Raw genomic sequence first — 15,169 nt, forward strand, 5'->3', positions numbered from 1 at the left:
GGCTCAGCTAACAGTGTTTGCTGTACGCTACCTCTCCTGTCATGGAATACCAGCATTATCAGACTTCTGACTCCAAGTTCGTCTAAATGGAGAATAAATCTCCATAATACAGATCAAGGATATACTACAGTAAGCAGAGCCAGTCCCTCATGATAAGAATCACTTCTCGTTTTTACCTGATGATTGAGGGGAAAAACGAGATCCCCATCAGAGGACAGTTTTTCCTTTTTTTTTTGTTTTGTTCTCTTCAATGTGATCTGCCTCTCGTGATCAAGTTGGTGGTGAGCAGTCAGTGTCCACAACCTGGTGATATCACCTCTGATTTGCATAGGTATGCAAATGTCCCAGGTTCCAACTGAGTTGTTGAGACTGATGATATCAGTTGGTGTCTGTGTTTGTGTGTGTGTGTTCCCTCCTCTTCTGCTACCTGCTACAGTATCTAGGTCATTGTTTTTGCTGCTTGTGTTCCTTGTCTGATGGATATGTACTGTATTCAAAGGTGCTTATGCAACCTGGGCCAAGGTATTTATGATGCTACAGGCAGTCTGTAGATGCCATACAAGGTTTACACTCAGGGGTTGTATTGGCCTTTGTCACTGACTGATGTACTGTATGTCGTGACTGTATTTTTTCTCTTTATAAGTTATGTTTTCCCTGAACTACTTATTTGTGTGTTGTGTCTAACATACAGTATAAATCTTGCAGCAGTATCCAATAGGTAAAGTTGGAAGATAATATGGAGTTATTTTTCTTTGGCTTCAAAAGTAGATTATTTTGTTGTTACATTATATTTTCTGATTTTGCTGCCAACAAGCAAATCAGTTTCTAAATTCTGACTGCATTGTGGAAACCTTTTGGTTTGCAGTGTGTGATATTACAATGTCTGTGTGAAAAAACGCTTGATATGACGAGTTTTCTTTGTATTCTTCCTTTCCTCCTCCTCCAGCATCCTCACCTGGCCCTAACATCACACTGGAGGGTCAGTACCATTGTAACCAGGGACCTGGGATCCCACTGGACAAACTGTGTGACTTCAGTACAGACTGTCCACTCGGTGATGACGAAGGCGACCTTTGTCGTGAGTACACTGAGATACAAGAACACAGCCGTTGATAAGAATGTGCAAGAGGAAAGCTCGCTTGTCCGCAGTCCTTCCTGCATGTATTTTTGAATCAAAACGGCCCAGTTGTGAAGTTGGTCAGCCGTTGTGAGTCCTCTTTAATGAAGCCATTGCATCCTGCCCAGCAGAGCAACAACTGAGCATCTGTGTGTGTTTTTTCCTGACAGAGAGGCAGGGGGAAAGGCAGAAAAAAAGACAGTGTCGCTATGCTCGGCTAGCATTTCTCACCCTTGACATATTCCATGGTTGTTATTTCTACCTCTTTGCACATTTGTTTTCTGCTTTTCCCGAGGCCTAGGAGGAACACTAGCCAAGTATGCTGACATCTCATCCACAAGTGAAGTCCCCCGGGCCCTGCTGTTTGTGTGTGTGTGTGTGTGTGTCCGTGTGTGTGTCTGTGAGTGGCAAATGATCTATTTTTAGTCCTACCTGCATGTGTGCCTTTTTACAATGTCTTCACACACAGTTTAGAACTCTTACTCCCTAAAGTCTTTTAAAATGTTTTAGTTTGATTTCAGAGTTTCTCAACCATATTAAACTGACCAGAATTAATTTGCTCAGCCTCCCATGTGGCACTTATTAAAATGATGGCTGCTGCCTGGTGCTCATAGGTTTGGTAACTATGGGAGAGATGAGAGGGTAACGAGATGATGAAAATCACAGCCAGGCGCTGTTTCTCTTTCTACTGCAGGAGGACTTATCAGTGCTAATTGGCCTGAGAGGCTACCCCAAGGGTATAATCTCCATTTGAATGTAATAAGTAGGTGTGTGTGTGTGTGTGTGTGTAACATTTTGATTGTGGAAGCCACAATTGGACATTTGAGCATAAATATAATCAATAAAGTTTGACTTAATTCAGCAACCATCAACAGTAAAGTATGATGCAACATAAAGTGTAACTTTAATATAAATATTTCTGAATTATACATTATGAGCACTATCATGAGACAAGTATTTGTATGTTTACATCAGCAACAGACAGAGCATGGAAAATAAGGTTTAATACTTGACACAGACTGATAGGTCTCGTAGGGAACTACATATGCATATGTTTTCTGTACTTCTCCACACGCCTTTGCCACTATCTGCCCTCATGATGCTGAAAGTGCACAGACGCATGAAAGCCAGATGTCATTTGCTTTGAATCAAGGTTCTCTCTCTTTCTCTCAATCTATTTGTGAATAGTAATAACCTTTGATTAAGGACAGGGACTGATGACCCATAGTTCCTTCATCAGTCCACCCTGAAACACTCCCATGTTTTTCTCTTTCCCTGTCACACACAATCTACTTCTGTACTACATGTACTCTGTATTTATTCCATTCTCATCTCCATCATTCGTCACAATTACCCCCTTCTACCCAAATCACAGTGTTCCCTCGCTGATACCCTATTCTCTATGATCTATCCACAAGTTATCTTCATCTGATTTGATCTATTTAAATCCTTCATATGTTGTGCCAAGGCTCATTAACAGGAAAAAGCAGAGAGAGGCAGGAGGAACAAACATAGTTTCTGTCAATCACAAAGACTCGTAACATATAAGGAAAATAAAGCCCCTGTGGATCTCCTTCACCATCCTTCCCCAGCATCATTATGCATAAACACATCCTCCACTCTTTGAGAGTCACAGCTTCCTCTGGTTGATCTTAGTCGGTCTAAATTCTGCAGGCACCCAACTGCTTTCCAGCACTACAGTTTCCCTGCAACTACAGAGAAATGCTGCTTCGCATCAAAGGTGGATGCAAGTAGGAATTTAAAGTGGTAATCTGCAAGATTTTTTTTTTGTTTGTTTGTTTTTCGTGGAATATCATCTGTGCTCCTCCCAAATACGACTCACTGTTGCACAGTGAGGCCAGTGCTATGATGTCTTTCTTCATCTGTTTAGCTAGAGTAACTCTTACTACTCATGCTACTGTAACTACCCAGTCTTTCTTTGGTTGACTCAAAAGTAGTCCACACTACATTACTTCCTTTGCATCTAGGGACCTTTTCTCAAGACAAACCAATACTGGTAACTGTAATAATTTCAGTGTTACAACACTGTGATTAAATTTGACGGAACTATAGCACTATATACCTTCAAGAAAATTATTCATGACACATCATAAAAAAATTTGCCAAAGTAATCACACTTAATTACATGAGTCCTGCCATGACATATTAGTGTAGACTGTGTCCCCTTGTCAAGTTATCATGACACAAGTGACTGACACTCTACTCAATGTTCATAAAGATTAGGTAATGTTTGTGTCTGTTTTCATAAGATAGTAATGATACTGTTATGTCAGCCTTATTCACACCTCATTAAATAATGTATTACCAGTCGAATCCATTGGCAAAACTAGACTAATGACACACAGGGAAGAATGATAGCTAGGGAAGCAAAAGAGTGACACATCTGCACAGAGCTAATGTGTACAAATGTGTCTAAAGTGACATCGTCACAGACTTCTCTATGCAGTTCGTGAGTAGCTATCATATTATATGACAATGAATCTGTGCACGAAGAACATCTAAATGACACTAAGTGGTTTATGTAACAAGGAGAGTGACTCTTAATATCAGAAGACACAGAGGAATATGAAATTCACGTATTACCCAAAAAGTCCAGAGAAGCCTTTACTGCTTTGAGAAAAACATCACAGAAAAAAAAAAATCTATTCTGGTGTTTTTCATTGTGTTACTTAGAAATAAAAATGATAAAGATTTTTTTTCCTTTTACTTTAATGATCTTTAGGTTTTTGAGACCTGTTAAAAGCCTTTTGTATAATGAAAAATAATTCTAAAACTTCTACAACATTTTCCTTGCTTTTGTTCCTGAAGAATACCTGCTTTGTGATCTCTGCTCAGGTCAGTTTCCGTTCCATTATCTGGATGATGCCATTTCCAAAAAGCACAACGTTATCAAGGCACTTACAGATTCTTATAAGTAATGGGCACTCACGGACGTTAGCTCAAGATAAAAGGAACATCAGGGAAACTTCAGGTGGAAACTTCAAACACTGAAATGAAATACGAACCACAGACCTCCTCAGCGTTATCAAGTTTGATATGAAGTTTTAACACTCAGCAACATCTAAAATCATAAAACAGGAATACTTTCACAATAGAACTATGGTCAATAGATCTAATTGTGAAAGGAAGAAAATATGCCTCCTTTAATTCCATAAAAATGTACCATAGAGAACATATATATCTCTGATTTGAACTTCAGCACTGCAATAAGTGAGTGGCACACCTAAATAATTCATGTTATTTAATTTATTTATGGGGCAGGTATTTCCAGTGATGTCATATCAGCACCTTGGAGGAATTCAGTGACAGTAGTTTAAAAAATTTAAATTGACATGGGACCTTATACATATATACATGTCTCTGTTATCTATAAGTGAAGATGGACTGGAAAAGAGCCCTTATAGTAAAAATTTGATCAAAATTAAGCCTTTGGCAAAAGAATGGATGTTTAAATATTTAAACCACATGAGTTGTATTTGATTTTTTTCTGTCAGTTACTTAAACACAAAACAAGAAACCTTGTTTGCAAATCAAGGAGTTTGCACTTTTACACTTACTTTTCACATGCACACGTCTTACTATACAGATTAACGTTGTAAATAGTAGACCCTGGCCAAAATGCTTCCAAGGCTCATGCCAATCTTTAGATGTTGACTGGATCCCCTAAACTCATTATGTCACCACCTCAACTTTCTCATTTACCCTCAGACCCTCTTCCTTCTTCCTCTACTGTTTCCTATCTCCCGCTCTAGACACTTAAGGTCTCACTCTGAGAGCCCTCTCCCGCCACACCTCAACCCTAATTTTCACCAACACGTTGAGTCCTGGAAGCCATTAGTTTTCCCCTCCTGCATGCCTCTCTCCTCTCAAACGCTTCGCCTTCACTGTGACTCAACTCCTGCATCCCCACTCCCCAAACCACCTTTGTCCCTTTTCTCCTTGGCAGTTTGGCTGTCAGTGTTCACTCCATTCTTTCCTCTTTCACCCCCCTACAGGGCCTGTCCATTCATTCCTCCATCATCTTCTACTCTCCCCCCTTGATATATTCTCTCTCCCGTCTCTCTCCAGGCCACTTTCTCAATGGCAGCTACTGCTCTTTTGAAGAAGGCAAGTGCAGTTGGCAGTCAATAATGGGTCGAGGTCTCTCCTGGAGAAGAGTCCAGTCTCCAGCCAAGGTTACCAGACAGACCTGTCCGTCATCAGGTGGCTCATACACATCTCTTACATTATCACAAACACTGTTCTGATCAAACGATGAAATTGCCTATTTGCAGCATCTCTTAGACGCACGGTATTTTATTTTTCTGCCACTAGGGGTCTCTCAATCAAAGCAATAACAAAAGATGGAGTTTGGTCATGTCGTGAATTAGCTTGGGATCATGGGGGTTGTTATCTTCAGCAATACTGCCGTCAATGCCGTCAGCTTCTCCCAGTTAGGATTCCTTCAGTGTTAATCATTCAAGAAGTTCTTACCAGGAACTAAATTATTTGCAGAGGGCTCCTCCTCTCCAACACAAATGGACGAGGTGATTAAATTCGGTAAAAACATGGAATAAAGCAGGTTTACGTTAAAAATCAGTGTTTCTCCGATGCTGTACGGCGGACACGGGATGTCTCGGAGGGGCCGAGCTGCAGCTAACGTTTGCTCAGCTTCTTTCTCTGATAACTTAAGATCCAGTCTTCCGATGACTAAAATCCTTCATCCAGTTAAAATATGTTGTTAAAAAGGATCAAGATCTAAAAAGTGTATCGTAAAGATGTGGTTTAAAACTGGATAAAAACTCAATTTTGACCGCTTCTGGCACACAATCGCAACGCTGACGCATGGGGAAGGGGATATGACGCCATTGACAGGCAAAGAAACAAAGTGTTACCTTGATTAAAATTACGAATTTCTGTAGGTTTGAAAATGAATGGAAACACCTGGGATGATATAGGTACAGGTATAGTTCTTGTCAAAAAGTGACATATTATAGCTTTGACTGTGTATAGTGTTAATGCTTCATTAAAAGAGACTTCAAAGGGAAAATCTTACAGTAAAGCGAGATTGGGGCATTTTAAAGCAACAATCGCAAACATTTGAGTATGTTTGGTTTGTGAATGTGAAAATATCATTAGAACCTCTCATTTTTCGGACATGGGCACTTTTTTGGAGTGCTTTTGAAAATCATAGGTTAGATTGGTTAGGTATTGCATCAAGGGGGGCCAAGGGAGAAATGGAGAAATATGCCAACACTCTCGCTCACTAATGGCAACATCACAATTCCAAACCTCAAAATGTATTGTAAGACCTCAATTTAATTTTACAAGCACAGATTTACAGTGTATAATATGTTTTATTTCTGACGTAGTATTTATTCTGTGTGTTTAATGTGTTTGTTATTGGGTTAAAGGTGCCACATTTAGTGTGGAGGGGGGCCAGTCCAAAGGCCAGCGTGGTTCAGCATTACTGAGGAGCCCTCTCTTCCCCCCTCCTCTAAGAAACTCCCCATGCACGGTGAGCAAAGTATGGAGTATGTTTCTCCACAGTGTAAATATAATCTTCATTCTCAGACATGCACATACAAACACATGATCAGATTTTCACAACTGACAACCCCATCCCCCATAGCTACTTTTGCTGTATCAATCAAGCTTTCTGTTCTCTCACAGCAAGTATGCAGTTCATAGTGATAACAGTGCCACATTTACCACTCCAAATTTAATATAGTTTTTGAAAAAATGGGTCTTTCAATTTCACACGGAAGTAAAGAAAAGCAGGCTTCTCATTTTGAGCTGATGACCATGGATTTTCTGGACTGAAATGGCAGCTGTTCCTAGCAGATTATATCACTTCAATTAGCTGGCGTAAAATGATATTGATAATATTAACTAGTTGGTTGAAAACTCCAGCTGTCTCCAGCTGACTTTTTAATTTTTCCAGCTGATTTGTTTTAAATGCAGCCTGTAAAGGTCTCGTCTTACATAACCCTTGGATGGGTTAAAAGCTGACTCTAGAATAACCTAGGCAAGCAATACCATAGTTAGATTTATACTTTAATATTTCTATTGTCAAAGAGTTTGCTTCAGTTTTACAAGAAAATTAGGAATAACTGATGATTTGAATAAATATCTAAAGTAAATATATATGAATAAGGAGCATAGTGCTTTAATTTATCTTAATCATGAACTCAGTGTGCTCCAATCGTCATCGCTAAGAAACATGGACATTCACTCACTCTTTAGTTTTTGTTATTGCGGTAGAATTAGAAATAATTTGAATAATTTGATATGTGAATTGCGTTCAGAACCAGCTCAAGAATCAAACGCTAATACGCCAAGACAGTAGGTTAACATTGTCCCATCTGCATGTCCTGAGAGATCCTAGCAGACAGTGAGGTTGACCTTGTCAATCACAGGTTGTATCTGCTTACCTAGATCTGAAAATATTAGAAGTCATGCATTATTCAGACCATGATGGTCACAGAGCAGGTCTCACGGTCAAGAGGTTGTGTACTTGAAGTTTTGATGCTGTTGCATCTAGCATATAAACTTATGTCAGTGATATTAATATTACTCATCACAGCGACCTTTGTCCCTTTGCTTGTTTAGTTTGCACTTTTAAAGTGGAAGCAAGGAGTGACTACGGTGAGAGAGGTGGAGACAGAAGTGAGGGACGGAGGTTGGAAGGTGTTGCGAAGGTCAAGAGGTCAGAAAACAAGATAATAAGAGAGACAGAGGGGAAATAAAGTTAGTCTCAACATGAAAAACGTGAAAAGAAACTTGAGGCGGGGAATACGGAAAGGAAGAAAAGAATGAAAATTAAGAAGGATACTGTCGCTGTCCATCAAGAGGGGACTTAGAGGTGTCTGATATTTGTTTACAGCGGTGGAGGCAGTACCACACCATCACAGACCTAGCGCCGGCCCCTTGGCATGCAGCCAAAGATTAGCCATGATTCCAGATTAACACTCTAAATCCTTCTCTCTACACTCAATTGCTGCTGTTCAATCTGGCCTGTCTGCTCTTGGACAACTACGTTGAGGATATTAGTTTTGGGTATTAGCTACAGACCACATTCACTTTCATGCCGTGCCCAGTTAGTGCTGTGCAGTGCCTGTAATCTTGATGTTTAAACCGTCACCATGTGGTTTCGCAGTTAAGGACGATAAGGACCACAACCTGCTATCGACAAGCACAGTGCAAGCACTCGACATAAAAGTGGTGAATTCAGTTGTCTGAGTAGCGTCATCTCTACGTGTATTTCTCATCAGGCTTAAGTCAGCATCTGTTCCGCTTATACGGTGAAGCAAGAATTATGTTCTTGGCTCCAATAAAATGCTGTAGAAGGACATGGTCACATCCCAAGCTTGTTAGCAAGGTTTAGATTGAGACTTCCTTTTACTATTTAATTCCTGCCACGGCCTGTGTTTCTTCAAATTTTAAGCAGGTCTACACCCACCATATCTCTCCTGGAAACAGTGAAATGAGATTGATTTGTGCTGAAGCATGCAGGAGCAGCAAAGATAGCAAAATAACCCAAATCACAATCCTGGCTGAATTCTATTAATCTTAGAATAATTAGAACTGAACAGATGGCTGTTGCTGATTGATCTCTGTGTATTTTTAAGTGCATCCCTGTCTTGACTGATAACACCCTTGGCTGGTTTACTAAGATACAAAAAATTTGCTCTGGTATTTTATATACAGACCCATATTATGTACCTAAAAAATATACACTCCAACTTTGTGGCAACCAGTACTGCATACTAAAATTTTATTTGACTGCATTGATTGAAATTCTGACTTACTTCAACAGGTGCGGTTCTGGCTATGTTTTGGAGGTTTACAGAAGGGGTCGCTGTCTCTGTGGATAGTGGAGAACAGTACAGGTCCTGAGGAGCAGCGGAAACTCTGGCATTCAGTCAGTGAACCCAAATCTGAAAGGGGCTGGAAACTCATCATACTTCCCCTTTATGCGCTGGCAGACTGGTACGATAAACGTTCACCTGTTTCACCACATAACAGGCAGCTTTAATTATATCAAGGCCAGACTGTCTGGGGGCATCAAACTGGTAGTTTCACTTTGAAATGTTTACTCAGATAAGCCGTCCAACTCTCATCCCAACAAACCTCCAACAAACTCACAAAAAATCCTCAAGTGCTCCCACAACAAAGAAAGCCATAAGAGACAGAACCAAGAAGCTCTTCTTCCTGCTTTTCACCTCTCATAAATGCAAATTTTCAACATTTACATCCCATTTTCTGGGAAACATTTCTTCTCAACTCCACAAAATTAATGAATCCCATAGGGACTTTGGTCTTATACCATGGACCTGCCATGTGTAGAGTTGTACAAATTATACTCCTTTCTTTTTTTTCCACTTGTCTGTGATAGTGTAGAAATCAATACACAACGCTCTACTCACTCTAGTTGCCTTCCAATTAGCTATGGCACTGATTTCCCCTCAAATAAGCGAGAAATTAAAACAAAATAGAAGAAAGCAAGAAAAAAGAGAAACAGCAGATAAGGCATTTCATCTCTGTTTGCTTGACTCAGGGTTTCTTTGCCATTCGAGTTTGGATAATCCTGCTCCCCTGAGAGTGATTAATTTTTGATTCCTGGGTTATGTAGTCAGCTGTGCTTGTGTTCTTAATTAGAATGTCATGTCCATAACCACTAGGTGAACTTGCCAGTCTTTGCACAGTGACCTTTGGAGAGCTTAAATGGAATCGGAAAAATACAGCCTGAAGTGAAGATAAGAGTCAGGACATAGCAGACAGTATATGTAGACTCTGCGTGATTGTTTCTGGTTTAAGAACCTCTGGGTTTACAGCAAGAATGGAGTTACAATATGAATACCATCAAGTCTAATTTTCTAATTACCAATTGTCATATTACATGTTACATTTGACAGATACAGAGCTCCTAACTGAATGACTAATGGTGTTGGAGGGAAATGCCTTTAGATTTAGAACTCACTTTTATTTTGGGAAATACGCTTATTCCCTTTCTTGCCCGAGAGTTAGATTGATGCCACTCCCCCTGTCTGCATGCTAAATATGAAGCTGGAGCAAGCACCTGGTTAGCTTAGCCTAGCACAAAGACTGGAGACAGGGGTAAACAGCTAACCAGGCTCAAAGTCCGCCAACCGAAACCTCTAAACCAGTTGTTCAATCCATTCACTTCTTGGTTTCTTATTAACTGCTCACAGCCAAAAAATAGTCCAGCAAAGAAAATTTAACGTAACGAGCTTCAGAGGGGCTCATTGTTGGATTTTGTTAACTGCTGCTTCCCCCATAATATTTATCAGAGAGGTGTGGGAATTGTGTCAATCTTCTCATCTAAATCTCAGCAAGAGAGCATAGAAGCATATTTACCAATATGTCAAACTATTCCTTTACAAGTTTTAAACGTATGCCTCATGCCATGTTTGTGCAACCACGTCTGCCTAACTTATTTTGTGCATAAAAGTATTTCATTTGGAATCAGAAAATGTATTTCATCCCTGAAGAAGTCAAAACGTGCTTTTTTTCTCTCTGCTAAAAGAGATAGTAAACAGTTTTTGACAATACAGACCAAGCTGTCGTAAGGCACACAATGCGTACCCTCCAAAGCCAAACCTCAGCGGTATTTTTGTTAAAGCACGATAAAGTCTTCCTCACATCATTTCAGTCAGAAGTTATCCAATCATTCGCAGGTTGTAAGGTAGTTAAAACAGCTCTGTCCCTCCGTAGGTTCTGGCTGCAGTTCAGCACAGAAGATGAGCTTGGACCCGGTTCAGCCATCTCTCTTGACAACATCTCTTTCAGTATGGACTGCTTCCTGGCATGTGAGTACTATAAAAAAATGTTGAGTTTTTCTTTTTTCACTCTTACTTCATTAGACCTTGGTTAAATGAATGGAATTGACTGATTGCCTGATTGATTGACCATGACATCCAGAATGGGAATACTCTAATAAGTGTAAGCACTTTTTATGGAGTTCAGAAAGACTTAAGTAAAAATTTAAAGTGACCCAAAGTAAGCAAATTATATTCATTTATAATCAGCACAGGTCTGCCTCTTGTTCATGCTTTACAGACATATAATTGAATGGTAGTTTTGTACACTGTGGAGAATTCACCAAGGACTTACCTATCCATGATATATCTATTTTTTTTTTTTTTTATCTTCTTTTATGCAGATCAGAACTTTTTTGCAATTCTTAGTCAAAACTATTAAAATGCATTTTAATCTTAGCATATTCTCTACACCTCTACTTCTCTCTTAGAAATTATCTTTATTAAATGTATTGCAGCTTTGCTTAGAGGTACATTGACCAGACTCTATGGAAATGAAATTTATCATTACGTTTTTTTCTTGTACAGTCCCTATAAGAACCTTTGATGGGTCCTGAAATGTCAGAACAGTTAAAAATTAGCCATAATATACAGTAGCTTGCTGACTGATGTGGGATTATGTTCTAATGTTGTGCTGCAGGCTTATTAAGGTCAAACCTTATCACCTTTCCAGATATTTATGTCTTATAACTGAGATGCTTTATGAGTATAACAACAGGTGTAAGACGACCACCAAGTCTGCCATCAGAAATGAAAGGTTAGGAGTTCAGTTCCTCCCTCATCTCTGCCTATGTGGAGGAACCTTTTTGAACAGTGACAGAAATAATAACGTCTGAGCATCTCTATACCTGAATATAGCTCAGAAAATGAGAACTGTGTTAAAATGAAGCAGTGTTAAACTCACTACACCTTGGCCACACCCTGCCACCTGGGCATGGGTGTCACCCTCTGGCAAAGTCTGATTTTGTCCTGCTTTCACTTGATGCTTTGTGATGCTCGGTGGATGAGAAGGTTTCGGTTCAAATGTAAAACAAATGGCAAATATGACTGGCACATATAATGTATTTTGTGTCCACCTCTAGATGTTGTGATGAATTTATTCAACAACTGCAGATATAAGATGAACACTATTGCCCTCAATGTAAAATGCAGTCAGATAACATAGGTTCATCAGCTGAATATAATGTGAGAAATTGCTGTTGATGTAGTCGCCCTGTATCAGCACAGGCTTACTGGGTTAGGGACTCTTTATTTAAAGAGATTACATTTTCAAGGAGATATTTACACACCAATTTGTGTTTCATGTCCTCAAGACCAGGAGCACTGGTAGGGCAGCTCTGAAGGATCATCTATCCCCACTTTGCTCACTTTCCAGATGGAAAGTTCTTAATCTAGGCCAGGTATCCATTACCTAAAGCCACACTTGACACGGTCACATTTTATTGCCTATCAGTCAGGCCAGTTGATGGGAGATGCTGAAACCCAGCAAAGGGCGTCATTTTCAAGAGCGATCACTGTGAGTGATTAGCATGATGGATTCCTGAGCATTATCACACAGCCCTGTAATATGCTTTGGTAGGAAACCATTCTGCGAGCACATTATGCATTGGTTCAGCTTCCCGTGGCCTTTTTCCTACTCTTCTCTAGGCTTTAGTGTGATTTAGAGTTTGGCAAGCATGTGCGCTTGATGATGCATCTATTGCCCTTCAGGTGTTGGACCTGGCTGTCAGTTTTATCATTTTATCTTCACCAGCATCATTAAATTACTTTATTGGGTTAGACAGCACAGGAAGTTCATCCTTTTCTCTCTGCCATGTACCATCGCTTCTTCCCATGCTCTAAGCTAAAGTCACCGCATCACCAGCTGCTTCTATGGAGATCCCCAAACATTACACTGTGAACGGTCCTCCACAGTAGCTGGTCCGTGACATCAATGCACAGTCAATGCAACGCTTCTTAAAAGATTTACCATTGCAAAAATAGAGATTTGGATGGAAATAATTGGATGTGTAGGAGTGAAGGCAATATGAAAACAGCCTGTTCAAACTGTGTTTTACCCATAAACAGCCATACATAAATACTTTTTTTATTTTTATTTTATTCCCTTACGATGAAAGAACTGTCTTTTTTTTTTAAATTTCAATTGTGTGCTGTGTAATGGGTTTTGTTCGACTGTTTTATTTGTGTATTTGTCATGTTAACCCGTGTGATACAACTAAGAAACACTGAAATGGAATTGTTTTATTTATCACTTGCACCTGTGGCTGTTACAAGACACACCATGCACCAGTAAGTACAGAAGCTCTACAGTCCCAGAGATGTATTCAAAGTGATGACGTTTAAGGCTAAATTAAAGTGGCTTATTCAAATGTGGTCTCTCCCAGGTTCATCAGCCACCTTGTTATCTTACAGTATATTTACAGCAGCAACTGGATCAACAATTGTTCAAGTACGTGCACATAAAACGATTAGGAATCTAAGAGAACAGTATATTTTGTCGTATTTGAGAGAACATACTAGAGTTTTTGAATCTTATTTTTCCATAAGGAACAAAACTGACTGTGAACATGAAATTTCTGTAGTGGAGATATATATCAGAGCTGTTGCAATCTCAATTTGCAACAGGAAATAGTGGCTGGGTGGTAATGAGCCCCCCCCCCCGGAAACTGGCCTCTGGTGAGCTTCAGGTAGCTTACGGCACCCTGCTAATGAACAGTGACAGCCACGCCGGCTGTTGCCCTGCCCTCTGGTTTGTGCTGCTCTGTGGTGGACCTGCTGAGTCCTCCTCTTCCTGCAGCAGCATACCAATGCTGTGTTCTCAAGCTCTGTCTGCTCCATAGCCCTGCTGTATCGTGTTCCCCTGTGCTCAGAGTAAAGATGCAGTGGACCTTAGTAGTGACTTCGTTTAAGTCACCAGCCTCAGTCCACAGCTTTGGTGTATTTACAAAAAACAATTTTGATGAAACTGTCCTTTCATGATATAGTATATACAGTATCACCCAGAGGATCATGGGTGAAATTTCAACTCAAGCAAAAATAATATGTTGTTCACTCTAGGTCAAAGTGAGAAGGTTTCCTTGGCTTTAGCTTTCAAAAGTTTTCAGCCTTTCAGCTTTCAGCTTTCAGGCAAACGACAGAGTGTGGGCAACTCATTGTCTTGTCACAATTAGGAAACTTGTAGTTGGATTTGTGCTTGAAATTCAGCTCAGGCAACTTTTTTCCAAGGTCTTGGAAACAGCACCTGCTCGTCAGTGGGTTGTTATTGATATGTGGAGTTGAAACTTTTTACTCCAGGAGAACTTGTGGCTTAGAAAAGCAAAGTAAGTGAAAGAAAGCACTCTCGTGAAACCTTAAAATCATACTTTGCTCCTGTATTCTATCCAAGACTAGCCTATGGAGAAAATCAGGCAGCTACAGAGTAAAGAACCTGTATAATCTTCTGCTGCTCCAGCTGTAGACAGGCCAGTCTACAACTAGAAACCTTCCTTTTTCTCTCGCTGTATGAAATGCAAATAGGCCCTGGAACCATGTACTCATCTTCTCAACAGTCTATTTCATTTGCAGGACAAAAATAGGTCTTAGTATGCAGGTCTTACGCACAGAGAGTAGCATTTGTGATGCATTGTTTACAAGCCTCAAGTATCTATTCTGAGCACATTGAAAGTGTCTAATGAAAGGACTATAAGGACCTCATTGGTGTTGATAGACTGAAGTATTGTGGTGGTCTGGCTGAAAAAGTAATGATTTCTATTCTTCTAAAGCTGACTAGGCAGTCCCAGCTCTTTGGTTGGCATGTGCTCTTTCCACCTTTGTTATAAAAGTTATAAATCAGAGACAGGACTGGTAGAATAGAAGCAGGTCGAGATCTGAAACCGCACCGCGTCAGCTCTGCGCAGCTCTGATCTCAGTTGTACAGAAGTCTTCTGTTTTCACAGCAACCAACAAGGGTCATCTAACAGCAGAGCCACTGAGGGCTTTTTATACAGAACACAGCATCAAAGAAATGAGATGCTGGACAGAACTCTTCAACAAAACATGACTTTTCCTTGGAAACAGAGTTAAAGTCACACACACATTTATAGCGGCTAAGCTGAACGTTTCTGGGTATCTAGGATCTTAAAATAAGAAAGTAAAACTTCGCCAATTTTATGTCCATTCCCTTCTCACTAGTTGAAAGGAATGGCACATGCTCCGTGAAATGTCTTCAGTT

At 40.0% G+C, this 15,169-nt stretch overlaps 1 protein-coding gene across 1 annotated transcript in view; it reads left to right on the plus strand.

Moving 5' to 3' along the window:
* alk (ALK receptor tyrosine kinase) overlaps positions 1-15,169 on the plus strand; it is a 322,063-nt gene that overhangs the window by 268,617 nt on the left and 38,277 nt on the right. The window contains exons 6-10 of the mRNA XM_040136347.1: positions 947-1,078; positions 5,207-5,341; positions 6,532-6,635; positions 8,937-9,109; positions 10,856-10,950. Coding sequence (XP_039992281.1) covers positions 947-1,078; positions 5,207-5,341; positions 6,532-6,635; positions 8,937-9,109; positions 10,856-10,950 — 639 coding nt within the window. The remainder of the gene's footprint in view (positions 1-946; positions 1,079-5,206; positions 5,342-6,531; positions 6,636-8,936; positions 9,110-10,855; positions 10,951-15,169) is intronic.

This window comes from Xiphias gladius, chromosome 10, assembly GCF_016859285.1.
Source record: "Xiphias gladius isolate SHS-SW01 ecotype Sanya breed wild chromosome 10, ASM1685928v1, whole genome shotgun sequence".
Lineage (NCBI taxonomy): Eukaryota > Metazoa > Chordata > Actinopteri > Istiophoriformes > Xiphiidae > Xiphias > Xiphias gladius.